This window comes from Trachypithecus francoisi, unplaced genomic scaffold, assembly GCF_009764315.1.
Source record: "Trachypithecus francoisi isolate TF-2019V2 unplaced genomic scaffold, Tfra_2.0 Lachesis_group2, whole genome shotgun sequence".
Taxonomy (NCBI): Eukaryota; Metazoa; Chordata; class Mammalia; order Primates; family Cercopithecidae; genus Trachypithecus; species Trachypithecus francoisi.
Genome location: NW_022681465.1, coordinates 151,027,576 through 151,051,996, shown reverse-complemented (window position 1 = coordinate 151,051,996; position 24,421 = coordinate 151,027,576). Strand labels below are relative to the sequence as shown.

At 42.6% G+C, this 24,421-nt stretch overlaps 4 protein-coding genes across 4 annotated transcripts; all 4 read left to right on the top strand.

The window, feature by feature from the left end:
* The first annotated feature begins 421 nt into the window (after positions 1-421).
* Positions 422-3,707, top strand: PCDHB16 (protocadherin beta 16). The gene has a single exon (XM_033180914.1). The coding sequence runs from the start codon at positions 815-817 to the stop codon at positions 3,143-3,145; it is 2,331 nt and encodes a 776-aa protein (XP_033036805.1). The 5' UTR covers positions 422-814; the 3' UTR covers positions 3,146-3,707.
* A 1,281-nt stretch (positions 3,708-4,988) lies between these two features.
* Positions 4,989-8,953, top strand: PCDHB10 (protocadherin beta 10). The gene has a single exon (XM_033180906.1). It carries the CDS (start codon positions 5,872-5,874, stop codon positions 8,266-8,268), a length of 2,397 nt encoding a protein of 798 aa, XP_033036797.1. The 5' UTR covers positions 4,989-5,871; the 3' UTR covers positions 8,269-8,953.
* A 3,670-nt stretch (positions 8,954-12,623) lies between these two features.
* Positions 12,624-16,449, top strand: PCDHB11 (protocadherin beta 11). The gene has a single exon (XM_033180903.1). The coding sequence runs from the start codon at positions 13,086-13,088 to the stop codon at positions 15,477-15,479; it is 2,394 nt and encodes a 797-aa protein (XP_033036794.1). The 5' UTR covers positions 12,624-13,085; the 3' UTR covers positions 15,480-16,449.
* Positions 16,450-20,898: 4,449 nt separating this feature from the next.
* Positions 20,899-24,351, top strand: PCDHB12 (protocadherin beta 12). The gene has a single exon (XM_033180902.1). The coding sequence runs from the start codon at positions 21,140-21,142 to the stop codon at positions 23,525-23,527; it is 2,388 nt and encodes a 795-aa protein (XP_033036793.1). The 5' UTR covers positions 20,899-21,139; the 3' UTR covers positions 23,528-24,351.
* The last annotated feature ends 70 nt before the right edge of the window (positions 24,352-24,421 follow it).

Below are 24,421 nucleotides of genomic sequence, written 5' to 3'. Positions count from 1 at the left end.
GTATATTAAAAACCATTGAAATGATAAAAGGGTGGGGGGAATCCAAAAGTGTAGCGGACCGAACCTTGAGATTTGCCTGTTCGGGAATGAGTTTGCCAATAACTTGAAAGTTGCAAAAACTCACAGTTCTCAGGGTTAGGTGTCAGAAAGAAAAGGAAGTAATTTATTCTTTAATAAAACGATTGTTAAATACTCTTTAGAACTACCACTGATTGCAATTTTGCAGTGGCTACTCACAGTGTCTATATAGGTACCACGAAAAAGATGTACTTGTGAAACTGTTCCCACGTTACTTCAGAAATATTTTGATCCTAAGTGTATATTCTATGTCTGGTTAAATGTTCATTGAATTTTATTTAATCATTAATCTCAACAGCATTGAACAGTCAATAACATAAATGACAGTCTCCTCTTTGTACTCCTCCCTGTGCAACATCACAGAGCTCCATCTGTATACACGAAAACTACATGAAAATAGAACTCAGTGTTTTATATTACATAGTCTATTCAGCATATTTAAAATTATTTTGCCGCCAATTTCAAACCAGAAAATAAAAAACTCAGTGAGAACGCGTGGTGGCGCTGCAGGTTAAGATGATGGAAAATAGACTTGCCCATGCCGCTCCATGATCCAGCAAACTGTTTCCCAAAGCCTGGAAACAAAAGAATAGCGGAGCCAGAACAAACCCGAATGTGAAACCTCTTTAAGACCCCACTGGGCTGCTTGGTTCTGACATTCTGGACTGCAAAACCATGCTACTAGGATCCTGGAGATACGTGAAGCTTCTGTGAACCAACTTCTCACCAAAAAGCAATGGAGATTGGAAGGATGCACAGTCGGAGACAAAGGCAAGTCCTTGTTTTCTTTGTTTTGCTGAGCTTGTCTGGGGCTGGCGCCGAGTTGGGATCCTATTCCGTAGTGGAAGAAACGGAGAGAGGCTCTTTTGTGGCAAATCTAGAAAAAGACCTGGGGTTGGGGTTGACAGAGATGTCCACCCGCAGGGCCAGGATCATTTCCCAGGGGAACAAACAGCATTTGCAGCTCAAGGTTCAAACTGGGGATTTGCTCATAAATGAGAAGCTAGATCGAGAGGAGCTATGTGGTCCCACTGAGCCTTGCATACTACATTTCCAAGTGTTAATGGAAAAACCTTTAGAAATATTTCAGGCTGAACTGAGGGTGATAGATATAAATGACCATTCTCCCATATTCACTGAAAAGGAAATGATTCTAAAAATACCGGAAAACAGTCCTCTAGGAACTGAGTTCCCTCTGTATCATGCTTTGGACTTGGACGTAGGAAGCAATAATGTCCAAAACTATAAAATCAGCCCAAATTCCCATTTTGGGGTTCTAACCAAAGAACGCAATGATGGCAGGAAATACCCTGAGCTAGTGTTGGATAAAGAGCTGGATCGGGAGGAGGAGCCTCAACTAAGATTAACCCTGACAGCGCTGGATGGCGGCTCTCCACCGCGATCTGGAACTGCTCAGGTCCGCATTGAAGTGGTGGACATCAATGATAACGCCCCTGAATTTGAGCAGCCCATCTACAAAGTGCGGATTCCAGAGAACAGCTCCCTTGGCTCCCTGGTTGCCACCGTCTCCGCCAGGGATTTAGACAGCGGAGCCAATGGAAAAATATCATACTCACTCTTTCAGCCTTCAGAGGATATTAGTAAAACGTTGGAGGTAAATGCTATGACAGGGGAAATTCGACTGAGAAAACAAGTAGATTTCGAAGCGGTTACGTCTTATGAAGTGCACATCAAAGCCACAGATGGGGGAGGTCTTTCAGGAAAGTGCACTCTTCTCCTGCAGGTGGTGGATGTGAATGACAATCCCCCACAGGTGACCATTTCTGCACTCACCAGCCCCATCCCAGAGAACTCGCCTGAGATTGTAGTTGCTGTTTTCAGCGTTTCAGATCCTGACTCCGGAAACAATGGGAAGACGATTTCCTCCATCCAGGAAGACCTTCCCTTTCTTCTAAAACCTTCAGTCAAGAACTTTTACACCTTGGTAACAGACAGAGCACTCGACAGAGAAGCAAGAGCTGAATATAATATTACCCTCACTGTCACAGATATGGGTACTCCAAGGCTGAAAACGGAGCACAACATAACAGTGCAGATATCAGATGTCAATGACAATGCCCCCGCCTTCACCCAAACCTCCTACACCCTCTTTGTCCGCGAAAACAACAGCCCCGCCCTACACATAGGCAGTGTCAGCGCCACAGACAGAGACTCAGGCACCAACGCTCAGGTCACCTACTCCCTGCTGCCGCCCCAGGACCCGCACCTGCCCCTCTCCTCCCTGGTCTCCATCAACGCGGACAACGGCCACCTGTTCGCCCTCAGGTCGCTGGACTACGAGGCCCTGCAAGGGTTCGAGTTCCTGGTGGGCGCCGCAGACCGCGGCTCCCCGGCGCTGAGCAGCGAGGCGCTGGTGCGCGTGCTGGTGCTGGACGCCAACGACAACTCGCCCTTCGTGCTGTACCCGCTGCAGAATGGCTCCGCGCCCTGCACCGAGCTGGTGCCCCGGGCGGCCGAGCCAGGTTACCTGGTGACCAAGGTGGTGGCGGTGGACGGCGACTCGGGCCAGAATGCCTGGCTGTCGTACCAGCTGCTCAAGGCCACGGAGCCGGGGCTGTTCGGTGTGTGGGCGCACAATGGCGAGGTGCGCACCGCCAGGCTGCTGAGCGAGCGCGACGCGACCAAGCACAGGCTGGTGGTGCTGGTCAAGGACAATGGCGAGCCTCCGCGCTCGGCCACCGCCACGCTGAACGTGCTCTTGGTGGACGGCTTCTCCCAGCCCTACCTGCCGCTCCCAGAGGCGTCCCCCGCCCAGGCCCAGGGTGACTGGCTCACGGTGTACCTGGTGGTGGCGTTGGCCTCGGTGTCGTCGCTCTTCCTCTTCTCGGTGCTCCTGTTCGTAGCAGTGAGACTGTGCAGGAGGAGCAGGGCGACCTCAGTGGGTCGCTGCTCAGTGCCCGAGGGCCCCTTTCCAGGGCATCTGGTGGACGTGAGCGGCACCGGGACCCTATCCCAGAGCTACCAGTACGAAGTGTGTCTGACAGGAGGCTCAGAAGCAAATGAGTTCAAGTTCCTGAATCCGATTATCCCCAACTTCCCTCCTTAGGGCACTGGGAAAGAAATATATTACTATTCCACCCTTCACAATAGCTTTGGGTTTAATTCTTGATAGGAACCCATTTGATAAATTATTTAACTTCTTATGATTGTCTTGTTGATTAAATTGTTCATGCTCACCACCACCAATAAGGTGTTTTCTCTGATTGTTAGTTCAAATTATATTGTTAATTTCAGTTTCCCTTTTTCTTATATTTACCCCAAAGAGGTGTTGCATATGGAATCCCAGTTAACAAAATAGACTTTATCTTCAAAATTGATATAATTTAAAATTTTACCGTCTTTATATTTTATTTACTTCCTATTCAATTTTGCTCCATTTTTCATGTTAGTTCTCAGTTTCCTAGAACCTCAAGTATTAGAATAACCTGTTGCATGTATTAGGCATATTTCCTATGTTACATTTCTTTTGTCTATTTTCCTTTCAAAATTGGTATTCTTGGTGGGTTCAAGCTAAATTTTCATTATAATACTTTTTAAAGTTCCTTCCTTCCTTCCTTCCTTCCTTCCTTCCTTCCTTCCTTCCTTCCTTCCTGAGACAAGGTCTTACTCTGTCACCCAGGCTGGAGTTCAGTGGCACAATCCTGACTCACTGCAACCTCTGCCCCCTGGGCTCAAGGGATCCTCCCACCTTAGCCTCCCAAGTAGCTTGGACTACAGGTGCGTGCCACCACGCCTGGCTAGTCTTTTGCAGAGATGGGATTTGGCCAGGTTGCCCAGGCTGATCTTGAACTCCTGGGCTCAAGCCATCCTCCTTCCTCAGCCTCCCAAAATTCTGGGATTACAGGCATGAGCCAATGTGCCCATCCAACGTTTTATGGTTTTTTTTGAGATGGAGTCTCATAAAGTTACCTTTTTAAAAAATGTTCATGGCCGGGCGCGGTGGCTCAAGCCTGTAATCTCAGCACTTTGGGAGGCCGAGACGGGCGGATCACGAGGTCAGGAGATCGAGACCATCCTGGCTAACACGGTGAAACCCCGTCTCTACTAAAAATACAAAAAACTAGCCAGGCGAGGTGGCGGGCGCCTGTAGTCCCAGCTATTCAGGAGGCTGAGGCAGGAGAATGGCGTAAAACCCGGGAGGCGGAGCTTGCAGTGAGCTGAGATCCGGCCACTGCACTCCAGCCCGGGCGAAAGAGCAAGACTCCGTCTCAAAAAAAAAAAAAAAAAGTTCAATTTTCCCTGTATTGATATCAACCTAAATAAAATATAATATTCCTATTGTGATGTGAGAAATCTTTAACCAGCCTTATCTAAAAATAAAAAGAGAAGCCATTGTAAGACATTGAGTATGTGTAAATGTGTTTGTGTTTGTAGCCAAAAGGCAAAGGTATTATGTAAAAATATTTAATAATTTATTGTTTCTATTTCTGACTTAAAAAGTCGGAGGTCCCTGTTATATTTTTAATGGCTAACAACTCAGTCTCATTAAGTTGGAAAAAAAGGAACTTATCGAGACATTTATATGGTTTGGCTTGTATATTCATCATAGTATATATTGGTGGTATCTAGCCCTTTCTCTGTAAAACCTCCCTATGTTTAATCTGTATTTCTTACTTATTATGTGAAAATTTGAGCTTCTTTCTAGATATTAGCCCTTTGAATAAAATTCTGTGTGAGTCAGATTTAATAATTTGTTCTCACTTTCAATAGTGTTAGGATAAGTGTTAGTTTGATCTGTTCTTTACCTCCCCTTATTTGGTTCAGAGAAATTAGGGCCTACTAGATTTCTATTAAAAGGGACCTGAAAATAAAGGCCAGTCCCTTCTTTAACTCTGCAAGTTATTTTAAAGCCAATATAAGAAAAAAAATTGCAAAGTATGAACAAATTAAAGAAAATAATTTTCAAATAGCAGAGTTCGAAAGGCACGGTTGTTTCATGTCTTACTAGAGTTTATTTATGCATGCCTTAATATAGCAAGCATTTAGTGAGTGGCTAATCTGCCAACCGAAGATGACTAAGACATAGTGTTCTCAAGTAGTTCACACACTGATGAGGGGGAAAATTGGCCTGAAACATAAAGCAATAATATTTATAGAGTAAGCATAGTTGTATGCATAAGTTTTAGAGAAGCACAGTGGAGAGACAGCCTAAATGCTTGGTTCTGGACTACAGAGCAGTGATTCTAGTTAGGCAATGTAATGAGATCTTGAAGAAATTTGTTGAAGAAGATGTGAAACATGTTTTTTGTTGTTGTTAGTTTTTGGTGTTCCTATGCCCAAAGTTTTGGAGAAAGTGAAATCGATTATTTTGGTGGTTCCAGGAGGCACCCACAATTTTCCCTTTGTTTGCATAAGAGTTGTGTCAGAGGCGAAAGGCCTAGTACACAGCTAAATCTAACACAGAATTGAACAGGGTTACTACTAGAAACATTTTTTCAACTGTTCAGTTTTTAACTTTTCTCATGAAGCAATGAAGAATTTTTATATAGACAAACACAAAAATTGGACACAGCCATTTGACTGTATTGGAAGCCACAAGGTGGCGCTGCAGGCTAAAGAGATGGAGGAACAAAATTGACCAGAATGCTACGGAAGTCCTTGACAAAAAGGAAAGATCGAGACAGATGGGCTGAGAAGAAAAGCTGTCGAGCCCCCGATTAGGAAAGGAAAAATTAAAAACCCTAGATCTCTGCTACACATAAGTCTGGGTTTGCGATTGCTATTTGTGCTGGGGCAGTGTGATTGAGACTGACATTGAGGAAAGCAGCAGCTATGGAGGCCAGGGGGTTCAGCTTCCCAAGACAAAGGCAAGTCCTGTTTCTTTTTCTTTTTTGGGGAGTGTCCTTGGCAGGTTCTGGGTTTGGACGTTATTCGGTGACTGAGGAAACAGACAGAGGATCCTTTGTGGTCAATCTGGCAAAGGATCTGGGACTAGCAGAGGGGGAGCTGGCTGCAAGGGGAACCAGGGTGGTTTCCGATGGTAGCAAACAATACCTGCTCCTGGATTCACACACTGGGAATTTGCTCACAAATGAGAAACTGGACCGAGAGAAGCTGTGTGGCCCTAAAGAGCCCTGTATACTGTATTTCCAAATTTTAATGGATGATCCCTTTCAGATTTACCGGGTTGAGCTGAGAGTCAGGGATATAAATGATCACTCGCCAGTGTTTCAGGACAAAGAAACAGTCTTAAAAATATCAGAAAATACTGCTGAAGGGACAGTATTTCGACTAGAAAGAGCACAGGATCCAGATGGAGGACCTAACGGTATCCAAAACTACACGATCAGCCCCAACTCTTTTTTCCATGTTAAAATTGGTGGCAGTGATGAAGGCATGATATATCCAGAGCTAGTGTTGGACAAAGCACTGGATCGGGAGGAGCAGGGAGAGTTCAGCTTAACCCTCACAGCGCTGGATGGTGGGTCTCCACCCAGGTCTGGGACCTCCACTATAGGCATTATGATCTTGGACGTCAATGACAATGCCCCACAGTTTGCCCAGGCTCTGTATGAGACCCAGGCTCCAGAAAACAGCCCCATTGGGTTCCTTATTTTTAAGGTATCGGCAGAAGATATAGACTCTGGAGTTAACGCGGAAGTATCCTATTCATTTTTTGATGCCTCAGAAAATATTCGAACAACCTTTCAAATCAATCCTTTTTCTGGGGAAATCTTTCTCAGAGAATTGCTTGATTATGAGTTAGTAAATTCTTACGAAATAAATATACAGGCAATGGACGGTGGAGGCCTTTCTGCAATATGTAGGGTTTTGGTGGAAGTATTGGACACCAATGACAATGCCCCTGAACTCATCATATCATCACTTTCCAACTCTGTTGCTGAGAATTCTCCTGAGACGGTACTGGCTGTTTTTAAGATTAATGACAGAGACTCTGGAGAAAATGGAAAGATGGTTTGCTACATTCAAGAGAATCTGCCATTCCTACTAAAACCTTCTGTGGAGAATTTTTACATCCTAATGACAGAAGGTGCGCTGGACAGAGAGAGCAGAGCTGCGTACAACATCACTATCACCGTCACTGACTTGGGGACACCCAGGCTGAAAACCGAGCACAACATAACCGTGCTGGTTTCCGACGTCAATGACAACGCCCCCACCTTCACCCAAACCTTCTACACCCTGTTCGTCCGCGAGAACAACAGCCCCGCCTTGCACATCGGCAGCGTCAGCGCCATAGACAGAGACTCAGGCACCAACGCCCAGGTCACCTACTCGCTGCTGCCGCCCCAGGACCCGCACCAGCCCGTCGCCTCCCTGGTCTCCATCAACGCGGACAACGGCCACCTGTTCGCCCTCAGGTCGCTGGACTACGAAGCCCTGCAGGCCTTCGAGTTCCACGTAGGCGCCGCAGACCGTGGCTCCCCGGCGCTGAGCAGCGAGGCGCTGGTGCGCGTGCTGGTGCTGGACGCCAACGACAACTCGCCCTTCGTGCTGTACCCGCTGCAGAATGGCTCCGCGCCCTGCACCGAGCTGGTGCCCCGGGCGGCCGAGCCAGGTTACCTGGTGACCAAGGTGGTGGCGGTGGACGGCGACTCGGGCCAGAATGCCTGGCTGTCGTACCAGCTGCTCAAGGCCACGGAACCCGGGCTGTTCGGTGTGTGGGCGCACAATGGCGAGGTGCGCACCGCCAGGCTGCTGAGCGAGCGCGACGCGGCCAAGCACAGGCTGGTGGTGCTGGTCAAGGACAATGGCGAGCCTCCGCGCTCAGCCACCACCACGCTACACGTGCTCCTGGTGGAGGGCTTCTCCCAGCCCTACCTGCCTCTCCCAGAGGCGGCACCGGCCCAGGTCGAGGCCGACTCGCTCACCGTTTACCTGGTGGTGGCGTTGGCCTCGGTGTCGTCGCTGTTCCTCTTTTCAGTGCTCCTGTTCGTGGCGGTGCGGCTGTGCAGGAGGAGCAGGGCCGCCTCTGTGGGTCGCTGCTCGGTGCCCGAGGGGCCCTTTCCAGGGCATCTGGTGGACATGAGCGGCGCTGGGACCCTGTCCCAGAGCTACCAGTATGAGGTGTGTCTGACGGGAGGCCCCGGAACCAGTGAGTTCAAGTTCTTGAAACCAATTATTTCAGATATTCAGACACAGGGCCCTGGGAGGAAAGGTGAACAAAATTCCACCTTCCGAAATAGCTTTGGATTTAATATTCAGTAAAGTCTGTTTTTAGTTTCATGTACTTTTGGTGTGTTGCATAGCCATGTTTCCATTAGTTTACTTTTAAATCCCAGATTTAAGTTATTATGCAACTTCAAGCATTATTTTCCAGTAGTATATCCCTGTGATTTTACAATGTTTCATGTCTTTTTTTTGCATTAATAACAACTAGGTTTAATGTAATTAGTATTTTTTTTCTAAATGATAGTGTTAAGATTTTAATTCTTTCCAACTGCCCAAGGAATTAATTACTATTATATCTCATCACAAAAATCTGAGGTTTTGATTCATTTCAGAGCTTGCATCCCATGATTCTAATCATTTCTGTCTATAGTGTACTTGCTCTATTTAAGAAGGCATATCTACATTTCCAAGCTCATTCTAACATTCTATATATTCGTGTTTGAAAACCATGTCATTTATTTCTAAATCATGTATTTAAAAAGAAATATTTCTCTACTACTATGCTCTTGACAAAATGAAACAAAGCATATTGTGAGCAATATTGAACATCAATAATACCCTTAGTTTATATACTTATTATTTTATGTTTAAGCATGCTACTTTCACTTGGCCAATATTTTCTTATGTTAACTTTTGCTGATGTATAAAACAGACTATGCCTTATAACTGAAATATAATTACAATCTGCATGAAAATGAATACAAATAAACCATTTTGAAATTCGTGTTTGAGATTGCTGGAGATATTCATTTTTATGTTGCATATTTATTTTAATTACCAAATTTTTAATAATCAAGAGGAACTAAAGGTTAGAACGAAAAACAAGTTTCATTAGTTTTTTATATTACTATATGTTAAATATATACTATATATAACTAACATTTTATAATTTTCTAAATTAGCTGTTCTACCAGTCCCTTACCACAATGTGATTTCTTCTTGATCTCAATATTTATAAATAATATGTTTATAATACTATATCTTGATACTGTTTTGTATTTGAACCATTTCTTTCTATAATAGAAAAGCACTTAGCTTTCTTATTTCCAAACTAGCAAACACATACAAACATTGCAAATTGTTTTTCTCCTATTCTCCCAATAGAGATGCCACAGTTTCTTAGTTAAATTAGTAGTTAGTATCTATATTGCTGTGTGCTTCAGAATATGTATTTGTGTACTGTACTATAATTACATCTCCTTACTTGAAAAGTATGGTTCCTAGAGTTCATAATTGTTATTTCATACTTGCATAATTTTCTATGTACTTCTATTGCTTTTTTCCATATCTTTCATTTCAATATATTTTCTTCTTAAAAATATTCCAATTTTTAAGATACTCTGTCAATGACATTTACTTTCAGGAGCTCTTTCAACCTGAATTTCCTCTGTTTCATTTAGACTGGTTCATCTATAGACTGTTACCCTGGGACTTTTTTCACTTCAGTACTTTCCTTCATGAGTCTCCTTTTACAAGGTCCAGTATTCTCTTCTTTCTTAGTTTACTCTCTTATTCAGCTGGCACACATCTCTCAAGGCCTTCATATAAATGAATGCAGAAGAGATTTTTAAAAATTGTCTCCTTACATTGTGAAGACATCTTTTTTGTTTGTTTTCATTTGCTTGATAGTTTGACTGGGTATAAAATTCTAGTTTGAAAATAATTTTCCCTCAGATTTTGAAAGCTGAAGCTGTTTCTTTTACTCATTGCATGTCGAGTTCCTTTTCAAAAGACTGACTTGATTTTGATTCCACCTCTCTTTGTTCCTTCTCTCTTACCTCCTTCCCTGGAAGCCCTGAAAAACTTTTTCCTGGTATTCTGAAAAGACCTTAATATAGGTATTTTATTTATTAATCTGGCCATGTAGGCATACCCTGTTAACATATAGACTCTCACTATAAGTTCTGAGAAATTTTCTTGTTATATTTTAGTAATAGCTTATCCATTGAGTTTTCTACAGTCTCACTTTAACCAGAATCTCATTAAATATTGCACCTCCTGCATTGATTTCCTGAGACTCTAAATTATAATTTTTTTCTTCTTTTCCATCTCTTGTTCTACTTATTAGACAATTCATGTAATCATCTAATCTTCATATTTAAGTTTTTCTTTTTGGATAACAAATATTTATTTTTAAGAGCTCTTTTGGTTTTTCATGACATATTACAAATTTGCAAATGTAAATCTTATTTCACCTATAATTAATCTATTTATTCTTTAAAAATGCATTATATAGTAAGAGTTATTATTATACCTATTTTAAACTTGCAAGTGAATCAAAGGGGAGAATTTGCCTAAGGCTATATAGCTAGTAAGGGGCACTTAAGCCCTAAGCTATTCTTTGTCTTCCAGATATGAATATGTACTTGATAGGGTTATTGTTAACATTAACTAGGTAAATACATATGAGGCACTAGAATAATGAACTTAGAATAAGTCAATAAGTGTTAGCTCTTATTACATTTTGTTTCTCTAGGGATATTAATCAGACGTTTTAAAAGACTTTCTTTTGTTTTCTGAATTATATCTATTGCCTCCTGTTGCTTTTTGTGTGTGGTGGTAGTATTATAGTTTTGGTCTTTCTATTTCATGTTGTAAGTATTTTCTCAAAAGTCTTGTGATCTTTGGCTATCTTGTTATATATGTGAATGATGACACAGCAAATGCTGACAGTCAACCCTCCATGAGTATTGATGACAGGGCTTCACTCTAATGTAACCATGAAAGGATAGAGCTGCTACCTTGGGAAACCCCCACATATCAGTACATGTAAGTCTTTATCTGCACCTTTCATATTCCCCGGGATAGAATTCTACAATATTAAATGTTCTGGGGTTTGATGGAGAAGACGTCAGGCATATATCTTGTGTCCTACAATCTGAGAGTATCATGACTAGGAGTCTCACTATACAGAAGGCAGTGTTTTGCCTAATCTCCTTATCTTTAGTTTCATACCTCCTACTTTCACTCAGCTCTGCCTGAGGTTTCCAAGACTGGAGATAGTATAATTTCTCCAGAATGTAATCTAATTTCTCCAGAGTATAAGCTTTCCATTCTCTGGCTCTCAGTTATTTTCTTGTCTCTGTATGATGGCGAAAAGACCACAGAAGTCAACTATCCAGTATACATACTTTCAACTAATAAATTCTTTTTAAAGCCCTTACTTCACTTCAGCCTTCTTATACACCTGGTTCCTCCAAGTCTGGTACGTACTAGGATTATGTAGGGAAAATCCAGTGGTTTATTTTTAGTATCTCCAATGCAGGAACTTTATTTTAGACATTTCTTGGAACTGTTGTCAGTTGTTCTTTCATCTGCTTCCTATCATCAGGTAATTTGTGTATTCACTTATGTATTCTTAGTCTTTGTGAGTTCATACCTTTTGTTATTTTTCTGTCATTTTAGAGGGGGTTGAGAAGAAGGAAGAATAATTGTATAGTCAATCCACATACTATTGAATTTCTACTCTTCTGCACTGATAATTTTTCAACCATGTATCTAGTTCACATTTTTATGAATGTAATTTGAAATTAGCATTTTTTTTAACCTGCAGACTTCTTAGATGTCCTACATTCTTGAGAGTATTTTGAGATGTCTAATAGTGGATACCATTGGCAGGTTCCAAGCACCTATTCCAACCATCCCCCTCATTATGTAGGAGCCATGCATTTCAGCTAGGACTGAAACCACCTCAGGTTTAAGGGGCAATTTCTGACTGGATTAAAACAAAGGGCCAAAAATGGAGTCTTTAGATTCTAGGACTATAATCTCTACCTTTAATCCTATACATCTTGAGACACTGATTTCTTCAGTAACAGGCTGAAGTGCTCTCAATTGGGCTAATCAGAATGAAGGCTAAGATTTTGTTCTATTATTGAGGAAGAAAATCTCTTCAGCTTCTTGAGCTGAAAAACAAAGCAGATAGCCATAATTGTTGCTGGAATAAATCTTGGGAAACTGAGGGAGGCCAGTCTCAGAAATAAGCCTGCTTTAAATGAAACTAACATGCTTGTGCACTTATTATTTTTTGAGAAGCTGGAACTAAATCAAGGATTCTCATAATGTGTTCTACTCCCAATATCTTACTTTACTTTCTAGCAGTTCACAATTCTTTGTTACCAAGGAAATCTAAATGAATGCCTTCTTGTGCTATCATAACTATCAAAGTATGTCCCATCTCATGGTTAATCCAGTTTCATATCAAATATGAGAAGACTTCTAAAATGACCCATGTATACTTTGCCTTTTCATTACCACCTAAGGAAAGTCAAGTAGTGATAGAATTTTGTACAGCTTGATAATATTATTGTTGTTTTATGTTTCCAATCTTCTCAGAGAGATTACAAACCATTGGGGTCCAGGAATCACATCTTGTATTTCTGTATTCACCACAACTAAGCATGTTTGGCTGTGTGGAGAGTAGGGAAAGGTAAATGCTTTAAGATGAGTATTAACAGCATATCAAACTAAAGAGAATATGAAATAATTATTATAGAAGGTGCAATATATTTGTAATCACTTGAACACAATGAATAAAACAATGTTTGTTTCCAGAGGACATATAAGTGAATGGAATTTAGGTAGCTTTCACCAAACTGTGAAAATCTATGGAGACACTTGGTGGCGCTGCAGGATAACATCGTGAAAAGTAAATTGACTGGATGGCGTTGTGAACACTGATAACCAGTGCACACAGAGAAGCAGAAGACAGAAAGAACAAGCCTTCAAGAGGGTGACTTAGAAGCCATTCAACAGGGTTAAAATCCTTAGACCATAGAGGATTTGGTGGACAAGTCAGAGACACGTTCCCCAGAACTGAAGCCATTCTTCAAGAAGCCTACAAGAAAGGAGCTATGGAGAACGGAAGAGCACGCACTCAGCAGATAAGGCAAGTCCTGCTTCTCTTTGTTTTGCTGGGAATGTCTCAGGCGGGCTCTGAACCTGGGAGCTTTTCCGTGGCAGAGGAAATGCAGAGCGGGAGTTTTGTAGGCAATCTGGCAAAGGACCTGGGGCTAAAGGTGAGAGAACTGTCCTTACGGGGGGCTCAGGTGGTCTCTAATGATAAGAAACAGCGTTTGCAGCTGGACTTAAACACTGGGGATTTGCTCTTAAGTGAAACACTAGACAGGGAGGAGCTCTGCGGTTCCATCCAGCCTTGTGTGCTACATTTCCAGGTGTTAATGAAAAACCCCACGCAGTTTTTACAAATTGAACTCCAGGTCAGGGATATAAATGATCACTCTCCTATCTTCTTGGAAAAACAAATGCTCCTAGAAATCCCAGAGAATAGTCCTGTTGGTGCTGTGTTCTTACTAGAAAGTGCGGAGGATTTAGATGTAGGAATCAATGCTGTAAAAACCTACACAATAAGCCCCAACTCTCATTTTCACATTAAAATGAGAGTCAATCCAGACAATAGGAAATACCCCGAGTTAGTTCTGGACAGGGCACTGGATTATGAAGAGCGCCCGGAGCTCAGTTTCATCCTCACTGCTCTGGATGGCGGGTCCCCTCCCAGGTCTGGAACTGCCTTGGTCAAAGTGGTGGTTGTGGACATTAATGACAACTCCCCTGAATTTGAGCAGGCTTTTTATGAGGTGAAGATTCCAGAGAATAGCATCCTTGGCTCGCTGGTTTTGACTGTCTCAGCTTGGGATTTAGACTCTGGAACAAATGGTGAAATATGCTATACTTTATCCCATGCTTCAGAAGATATTCGCAAGACATTTGAAATTAATCAACAGTCTGGAGACATTACTTTAACAGCACCTTTGGATTTTGAAACGATTGAATCATACTCAATAATCATTCAAGCCACAGATGGGGGAGGACTTTTTGGAAAATCTACAGTCAGAATTCAGGTGATGGATGTAAATGACAATGCTCCTGAAATCACTGTGTCATCAATTACCAGTCCAATCCCAGAAAATACACCAGAGACCGTGGTTATGGTTTTTAGTATCCAAGATATAGACTCTGGGGACAACGGAAGAATTGTTTGTTCCATTCCAGAAGACCTCCCATTCGTGCTAAAATCTTCAGTTGAGAATTATTACACGTTGGAAATAGAGAGACCACTGGACAGAGAGAGCACAGCCGAGTACAATATCACCATCACCGTCACCGACTTGGGGATACCCAGGCTGAAAACCGAGTACAATACAACTGTGTTGGTCTCCGACATCAATGACAACGCCCCCACCTTCACCCAAACCTCCTACACCCTGTTCGTCCGCGAGAACAACAGCCCCGCCCTGCACATCGGCAGCGTCAGCGCCACAGACAGAGACTCAGGCACCAACGCTCAGGTCACCTACTCGCTGCTGCCGCCCCAGGACCCGCACCTGCCCCTGGCCTCCCTAGTTTCCATCAACACAGACAACGGCCACCTGTTCGCCCTCAGGTCTCTGGACTACGAGGCCCTGCAGGAGTTCGAGTTCCACGTGGGCGCCGCAGACCGCGGCTCCCCGGCGCTGAGCAGCAAGGCGCTGGTGCGCGTGCTGGTGCTGGACGCCAACGACAACTCGCCCTTCGTGCTGTACCCGCTGCAGAATGGCTCCGCGCCCTGCACCGAGCTGGTGCCCCGTGCTGCCGAGCCGGGCTATCTGGTGACCAAGGTGGTGGCGGTGGATGGTGACTCGGGCCAGAACGCCTGGCTGTCGTACCAGCTGCTCAAGGCCACGGAGCCTGGGCTGTTCGGCGTGTGGGCTCACAATGGCGAGGTGCGCACCGCCAGGCTGCTGAGCGAGCGCGACGCAGCCAAGCACAGGCTGGTGGTGCTGGTCAAGGATAATGGCGAGCCTCCGCGCTCAGTCACGGCCACGTTGCAAGTGCTCCTGGTGGACGGCTTCTCCCAGCCCTATCTGTCGCTCCCAGAGGCGGCTCCGGCCCAGGCCCAGACGGAATCGCTCACCGTCTACCTGGTGGTGGCGTTGGCCTCGGTGTCGTCGCTATTTCTCTTGTCGGTGCTCCTGTTGGTGGCTGTGCGGCTGTGCAGGAGGAGCAGGGCGGCCTCGGTGGGTCGCTGCTTGGTGCCCGAGGGCCCCTTTCCAGGGCATCTGGTGGACGTGAGCGGCACCGGCACCCTATCCCAGAGCTACCAGTATGAGGTGTGTCTGACAGGTGGCTCCGGGACAAATGAATTCAAGTTCCTAAAACCGGTTATCCCTAATATCCAGGCAAAAGGTCCTGGGAAGAATAGTGAAGAAAACCCCACCCTTCAAAATAGCTTTGAATTTAATTTTTAGTAAGAATGCTATTTACATTTTCATGTACATTTTTAGTTTTATAGAACCATATCGATATTATTTAATTTAAACCTAGTTACGTTATTATGCAATACAACTAATCGTATTTTTAATTTTTTCTTTTCTTCCCCCACTTTTTTTTTTTTTTTTTTGACCGAGTCTCATTCTGTCACCCTGGCTGGAGTGCAGTGGTGTGATCTCAGCTCACTGCAACCTCCCCCTCTCGGGTTCAAGCAATTCTCCTGCCTCAGCCTCCCGAGTAGCTGGCATTACAGGCGCCCACCACCACGCCCGGCTAAAATTTTTTTTTTTAATCTTTAGTAGACTTGGGGTTTCACCATGTTGGCCAGGTGGGTCTGAAACTCTTGACCTCATGATCCACCCGCCTTGGCCTCCCAAGGTGCTGGGAATACAGGCGTGAGCCACTGCGCACCCAGCATTTTTTTTTTTTTTTATACAGAGTCTTGAGCCACCCAGACTGGAGGTCAGTGGCAGGATCTCAGCTCACTGCAACCTCTGCCTCCTGGGCTCAAGCGATCAGCTCACCTCAGCCTTCAAGTAGCTAGGACTACAGGCATGCGCCACAGTGCCAGTTACTTTCTGTATTTTTTGTAGAAACGGATCGTCACAACATTTCTTAGGCTGGTCTTTAACTTCTGAGCTCAAGCGATGCACTCCCCTCAGCCTCCCAAAGTGCTGAGATTACGCGGGGCCAGGCCTATTTTCAATTTTCACGTATTGCATATCATTGTGAATAACATTGTAAATCCTTTTTATATTAAGTAACAGGTAGTTAATCCATTTCTAATGAATAATTTTAAGGTTTTAATCCTTTCCAAGTGTTCAATAATTTATTGATTATTATTTCTCACTCTAGAACACCGACTTTGGTTTTTCTCTTGGGTTTTTTGTTTCGTTTTGTTTTGTTTTTTGAGACGATGTTTCGCTCTTTTCACCCAGGCTGGAGTGCAATGGCTGGGTCTCCAAAAAAAAAAAAGAAAGAAAAGAAACAGTATTTTCTTTAATTTCCAGACTCCTTCTATTGAGTGGCTTCTTCTAGAATTACCTCAATACTTCTAAATGATATGTTTTTGTTGTTAAATCTTGCAACTCCATTTTACATTTTAATCACTTCTTGCTATGGATTTTTAAAAACGATTTAACTTTCTTTCCAACTAATGTAAACCAATATAAGCACTGCACATTCCCTTTCTCCTATTCTCCCAATAAAATTGTTACAGTTTTTGTTGTTGTTGTTGTTGTTGTTGTTGTTTTTGGCAGAGTCTTACTCTGTAGCCCAGATTGGAGTACAGTGGTGTGATCTCACCTCACTGTAACCTCTGCCTCCCGGGTTCAAGTGGTTCTCCTGCCTCAGCCTCCTGAGTAGCTGGGATTACAGGCACCCACCACCCCACCTGGCTAAGTTTTGTATTTTAGTAGAGATGGGGTTTCACCATGTTGGTCAGGCTCGTCTTGAACTCCTGACCCCAGGTGATTCACCCACCTCAGCCTCCCAAAGTGTTGAGATTACAGGCGTGAGCCACCATGCGCAGCCTACAGTTTTTTTTAAGTTAAACTGATAGTGTCCATATTACTAAGGTTTCTTCAAGATACACATTAGTGTAGTGTAATTAAATTTCCTTTCTCAAGAAACATTTTTCCTAGAACTGAAAATTGTTTTGTACTTACGTAATTTTCCATTTACTAATATTAGTTTCTTTACATTCTCTAATTTGAATCTCTTTCTTCTCAAAATATTCAAATGTATCAGATACCTATCAATTATGTTTATTTCTTGGTGATCTTTCACCCAGATATCTACTTCATTCATACTGGTTGCTCTATAGGCTGTCACCCTAGGGCTTTAAAAAATATTTTTCTTTATTGGTCTTCTTTTATAAGATCCAGTATATTCTTCTTTCTTAGTTTACTCTCTTATTTTGTTGATGCACATCTCTCAGTACCTTCATAGAAATGGACACAGAGGGCGTAAAACTTTTTGAGAGCTTATTTTGTTATTTTATTTTTTAATTTGATTGATAGTTTGGGCATAACATTCTAGATTGAAAATAATTTTCCCTCAGACTTCAAAAACACTGCTCCTTTTATTGACTGCATATAGAATTGCTGTTCAGAAGACTGATTCCATTCTGATTCCTATGTCTTTTTATGTGATTCCCCTCATCTTTTTTTTTCTTTCTTTCTGGGAGCATTTAAAAAATTCCCCTGATCTTCTGAAAATACCTTAGTACTGGCTCTTTATTGATTAATCTGTCCATATGGCTATGCCCTGTTCATGTTTATCTTTTTTCTTTTTCTTCTTTTTCTTTTATCTTTTTTCTTTTTTTCTTTTTTAACACAGCCTGGTAACTGTGTTATCCAGGCTGGAGTGCAGTGTCTATTTATAGGCACAATCATAGCACCCTGCAGCCTCTAACTCAAGAGCTACTTCTGCCTTAGCCTTCCAAGTAGCTGTGACTACAGGCATATGCTAGACTCCTTGGCTGACGTTCAGACTATCAATTTTATTTCTGAGAAATTTTGGTTGGGCATGGTGACTCACACCTGCAATCCCAGTACTTTGAGAGGCTGAGGCAGGAGGATTCTTTGAGGCCTCCAGTTTGAGACCACCCTGGGCAACATAGTGAGAATCTATCTCTACACAAAAACAATTTTTAAGAGGAATTTTCTTGGTATGTTTTACTTATAATTTCTCCCCTGAGCTCTCTGGATTCTCACTTCAACAAAAATCTCAGTTAAATATTAGACCCCCTAGATTGACTCTATAAAACTCTAAGCCTTTCTTCCTTCCTTATTTTTTCTTTGCCTCTCATTCCATTTTTTGGACAATTTATTTAATCACTCAATCTTTTATATTTAAGTTTTTCTTTGTGACTGACAAATACTTTTAAGAGTTGTTTTTGGTTCTCTGAATGTTTTTCATGGTATCCTGTCATAGATTTATAAATGTAATATTTTCTCTCATTTATAATTAATCTTTTCTTTAAAAATGCATTATGTAGTATTGTGATTATTATCCATTTTAAAAGTGAAAGTGAGTCTAAGGGGAGTTGAGAACTTGTCCAAGATAATATAGCTAGTAAGGAGCACTTAAGTCGTAATCTAGTCTTCATCTTACAATAGGAATACATACTTCACACAGTTACTATTTAGATTAAATGGATAAATGCATTATGAGACACTTAGAACAATGGGTAGCATAGAGCAAATACTAAATAAGTATTAGCTTTTATTAGATTTTCTTTCTCTGGGAATATTAATCAGACATTTTGAAAGGCTTTCTTCTGCTTTCTATATTATTGTTCCTTCTTTTTTCTTGGTGGTAGTGATGATGGTAGTTTTGGTCTTTCTATGTCATGTTACAGGCATCTCCTCAAATGCCTTGGCTATCTTCTCATATTTTAGAAGGATGATAATACCAAAATGCTGACAATCAACTCTGTGAGCAAACAGTACCTGTTGATGGCAGGGCTTCATTCTAATATAACCATGCTAGGATAAGGCTATTACCTTATGAGACACCAAATATTAATATGTGTCTTTATTTGGGGCTTTCATATTCTCCAGATTAGAATTCTACAATATTCACTGTGTGGGGATGAACTAGGGGTCAGGCATATACCTTGTGTCCTACAGTCTAAGAGTATTGCATGAAAAAGGACTAGAAGTCTAACCATGTAAAATGCAAAGGTTTGCTTACTCTCCCTATTTTCAATTTGACACCTCACAACTGTGCTCAGCTGTGCCTAGATCCCCAAGACTAGAGAAAGTTCCACTAAATTTGTCCAGAGAATAAACTTTCTATTTTCTGGTTGTGAGTTACATTTCTGTCTATGTAGGGTGATGAGAAGAATAGAGAATTCAATTATCCTCTATACATACTTCAAACTGATAACTTTTTTTTCCATCCTTAACTGACTTCAGTCTTCTTAAATATCTGGTTCCTCCAAATCTTGGCTTAAATGAGATTGTGTTTCTTGTGAGTATCTTCAATGAAGGAATTTTACTTTAGGGGCATTTTTTGGAACTGCTAAGTTAATTGCTTTTGCACCTGCTTTCTGTATTAGAAAAATATGTGTGTTCACTTGTGTGTTCTTAATCTTCATTAGTTCCCATTTTAATTACTTTTCTGTCATTTCAGTGCGTATTTTTTTTAAAAAAAGAGAGGTTAATTGTGTATGGTCAATTCATCACTTTTCAACTTTTACCTTTCTGTACCAATTACTATTTAAATCATGTATCCAGCTTACATTTTTAAGAATATTAATTGAATTTAACATTTTAAAATGCAGACTTATTGGATTCTTCTTCCATCCATTCTTAATGCACGTTAAGACTTTCTATAGTGAACATCACTGATGAGCCCTTAGCATCTATTCCAAACAATCTCCTTCATTATGTGCCAATGATGTACTTTGGCTAGGACTGAAACCATCCCAAGCTTAAGAGGTGGTCCCAGACAGGATTAAAACAAAGTAATGGTCAGAGATGGGTCTTTAGATTCTAGGGCTAAAATCTCCAAGTATAATTCTATACCTCTTGAAACAATGATTGCTTCAGTCACAGGCACATGATCTTACTTGGTCTAATCAGAGTGAAAGTTAGGTTTTTGTTCTATGTTTAGGGATAGACTCTTACTTTCTCTTCCTGGGCTGAAAGAGAAAACAGATAGCTACAGTTGTGGCTACAATAAATTTTGGGAACCTGGGGCAAGCCAGCTTTAGAAATTAGAGTCTACTTTAAATGAAACTAACTTGCTTGTGCTAGTGTACTTATGAATTTTTTGTAAATTATGAAAAACTGGAACTAAATGATAGGTTTACATAATATGTTCCACCCCAATCTCTTGCTTCATTTTCTACCTGTTCACAGTTCATTGCTATTAAGGAAATCTATGGAAATGCCTTTTTATGCTGTCATAATGACCTAAATTTGCCTCATCACATAGTTAATCCAGTTTCATAACTTCAGAAAGGACTTTTGAGATCACCTTCCCTTTCCCTTACCATGTAAGGAAAGCCAAGTAGTAATAGAATTTCATTCAGCTCAACAATTAGTTATACCCTGCTTGTTTCAGGCTTACAATTGTCTCAGAAATACTACGAATTCCTGGGGACCAGGGATCACATCTTGTATCTGTATTCACCACAATTGAGCACATTTGGTTGTGAGGAGAGTGGGGAAAGACACTGAAAAAATGCTTTAAAACAAATACAAACGTCATCACAAACTATAAAGGATATAAAACGATTATTAAGGAAGATATAATATATTTTTAATTACTTAAACAGAAGGAATTATTTAAATGCAATATTTGCTTCTGGAGGACATTTATGTAAATAAAATTTAGGTAGTGTTCATCAAACTGTGAAAATCTGTGGAGACGCGTGGTGGCGCTGCAGGATAATACCAAGAAAAAAATTACCCTGGAGGATGTTGTAGACCCTGTTATCCAGTACACGCAGAGAACTGGGAAGACAGAACAATCCTTTAAGGGACAACCTAGAAGCCATTCAACAAGGTTAAAATCTTTAGGCTTCCGAAGATTTGGTAGACAGATCAAAGGCACGTTTCCCACAACTGCGAAGTGGTGCTGAGGCAATTCCACAAGAAGATTTTGGAGTTTTGGAAAAGAAGCTATGGAAAACGGAGGGGCAGGCACTCTGCAGATAAGGCAAGTCCTGCTTTTCTTTGTTTTGCTGGGAATGTCTCAGGCGGTCTCTGAAACTGGGAGTTTTTTGGTGATGGAGGAATTGCAGAATGGCAGCTTTGTAGGAAATTTGGCAAAGACCCTGGGACTGGAGGTGAGTGAGCTGTCTTCGCGGGGGGCTCAGGTGGTTTCTAATGATAACAAAGAGTGTTTGCAGCTGGACACAAACACTGGAGATTTGTTCCTGAGCGAAATGCTAGACAGGGAGGAGCTCTGTGGCTCCAATGAGCCTTGTGTGCTGTATTTCCAAGTGTTAATGAAAAACCCCACGCAGTTTTTACAAATTGAACTCCAGGTCAGGGATATAAATGATCACTCTCCCGTTTTCCTGGAAAAAGAAATGCTGTTAGAAATCCCAGAGAACAGTCCTCTTGGTGCTGTGTTCTTGCTTGAAAGTGCGAAGGATTTAGATGTAGGAATCAATGCTGTAAAAAGCTACACAATAAATCCCAACTCTCATTTCCACATTAAAATAAGAGTCAATCCAGATAATAGGAAATACCCTGAGTTAGTTCTGGACAAGGCGCTGGATTATGAAGAGCGCAGGGAGCTCAGTTTCATCCTCACTGCTCTGGATGGCGGGTCCCCTCCCAGGTCCGGAACTGCCTTGGTCAGGGTGGTGGTTGTAGATACTAATGACAACTCCCCTGAGTTTGAGCAGGCTTTTTATGAGGTGAAGATTCCGGAGAATAGCACCCTTGGCTCGCTGGTTGTGACAGTCTTGGCTTGGGATTTAGACTCTGGAACAAACAGTGAACTATCCTATACCTTTTCCCATGCCTCAGAAGATATTCGCAAGACATTTGAAATTAATCAACAGTCTGGAGACATTACTTTAACAGCACCTTTGGATTTTGAAACGATTGAGTCATACTCAATAATCATTCAAGCCACAGATGGGGGAGGACTTTTTGGAAAATCTACAGTCAGAATTCAGGTGATGGATGTAAATGACAATGCTCCTGAAATCACTGTGTCATCAATTACCAGTCCAATCCCAGAAAGCACACCAGAGACCGTGGTTATGGTTTTCAGGATACGAGACAGAGACTCTGGGGACAACGGAAAGATAGTTTGTTCTGTCTCGGAAGACATCCCATTCGTGCTAAAATCTTCTGTAAACAATTACTACACTTTGGAAACAGAGAGACCACTGGACAGAGAGAGCAGAGCCGAGTACAACATTACCATTACCGTCACCGACTTGGGGACACCCAGGCTGAAAACCGAGCACAACATAACCGTGCTGGTTTCCGACGTCAATGATAACGCCCCCGCCTTCACCCAAACCTCCTACACCCTATTCGTCCGCGAGAACAACAGCCCCGCCCTGCACATCGGCAGCGTCAGCGCCACAGACAGAGACTCAGGCACCAATGCCCAGGTCACCTACTCGCTGCTGCCACCCCAGGACCCGCACCTACCCCTCGCCTCCCTGGTCTCCATCAACGCAGACAACGGCCACCTGTTCGCCCTCCGGTCGCTGGACTACGAGGCCCTGCGGGAGTTCGAGTTCCGCGTGGGCGCCACAGACCGCGGCTCCCCGGCGCTGAGCAGCGAGGCACTGGTGCGAGTGCTGGTGCTGGACGCCAACGATAACTCGCCTTTTGTACTGTACCCGCTGCAGAACGGCTCCGCGCCTTGCACAGAGCTGGTGCCCCGGGCGGCGGAGCCGGGCTATCTGGTGACCAAGGTGGTAGCGGTGGACGGCGACTCGGGCCAGAATTCCTGGCTGTCGTACCAGCTGCTCAAGGTCACGGAACCCGGGCTGTTCGGCGTGTGGGCGCACAATGGCGAGGTGCGCACCTCCAGGCTGCTGAGCGAGCGCGACGCGGCCAAGCACAGGCTGGTGGTGCTGGTCAAGGACAATGGCGAGCCTCCGCGCTCGGCCACCACCACGCTGCACGTGCTCCTGGTGGACGGCTTCTCCCAGCCCTACCTGCCTCTCCCAGAGACGGCCCCGGCCCAGGCCCAGGCCGACTCGCTCACCGTCTACCTGGTGGTGTCATTGGCCTCGGTGTCCTCGCTGTTCCTCTTGTCGGTGCTCCTGTTCGTGGCGGTGCGGCTGTGCAGGAGGAGCAGGGCAGCCTCGGTGGGTCGCTGCTCGGTGCCCGAGGGCCCCTTTCCAGGGCATCTGGTGGACGTGAACAGCACCGGGACCCTGTCCCAGAGCTACCAGTATGAGGTGTGTGTGACTGGAGGCTCCGGGACAAATGAGTTCAAATTTCTGAAACCAATTATCCCCAACTTCCTACCCCACAGCACACGTAGGGAAGTTGAAGAAAACCCCCCATTTCAGAATAATTTGGTTTTCTGATAAAGAATGAAAAATAAATCCTGTGTTTATAAATACATTTATAATTAGGAATTTATTGTAAGGTGCCCGTAAAGTAGTATTTTTGATCACTTCAAATATGTACTCTTTAAGTCAAGAAATTTCTTTACATAGGAAAGGATCCAGATTTAGTATCAAGAACCCTTCACAAAGCATGAAATGTATATGTGTAATGTTTTATGTCAAACAATTATGCTTAATATAAAGTCTATTAAATGGTAAGTCTTGTTTGAGATATTTTAAATTGCTTTCCATTGTTTTCAATATTTACCATGACTTTCGTTTTCTGAGTTGATTAGAATGCTGTTCGAGTATACTACCTTAGTTTCAGAAGCAGATTGTAGTGTACCTTTTTAGACCTTATTTTTTTAAAACACTCGTTTTATGGATCATACACTATTTTCACACTTTTAATCTCAGAAGAAACATATGTGGCATGGTATTTTAGGAATGACCAAATAGATGGTCTCAGAGATTCAGTAAGATCACCAAGGTCCACTAACTAATAAGTGACAAAACTGAGCATCCATCCTCGATCTGTCTGACTCTGAGTCAGTGGCTCTGCTCCAATTCCATACTGTTTTCTGTCATTAGATATCACCTGGCAAGTTTCTGCCTAACTAAAGAGAAGAAATGTTTTTATCACATTCATACTACTGTTCAATCTTTATTTAGAAATAATCTTTATCTATGATTTCATTTTCTCATAAACCAATAATCTTGCTTTTCTGGGTCAATTTTCAGCTATTATTACTAATGCTGTGATCTGTCTAAATCTCAAGTAAAAAACAAAATTGAAAGAGCAACCTGTGCCTTCTTGTTGTGTCCTGAACATATAACTTCCATTTCACAGAAAAGATTAATGGTCCTGATTAG

Coding starts and splice junctions, on each gene's coding strand:
- PCDHB16 (XM_033180914.1), top strand. CDS start 815: ATGGAGATTGGAAGGATGCACAGTCGGAGACAAAGGCAAGTCCTTGTT.
- PCDHB10 (XM_033180906.1), top strand. CDS start 5,872: ATGGAGGCCAGGGGGTTCAGCTTCCCAAGACAAAGGCAAGTCCTGTTT.
- PCDHB11 (XM_033180903.1), top strand. CDS start 13,086: ATGGAGAACGGAAGAGCACGCACTCAGCAGATAAGGCAAGTCCTGCTT.
- PCDHB12 (XM_033180902.1), top strand. CDS start 21,140: ATGGAAAACGGAGGGGCAGGCACTCTGCAGATAAGGCAAGTCCTGCTT.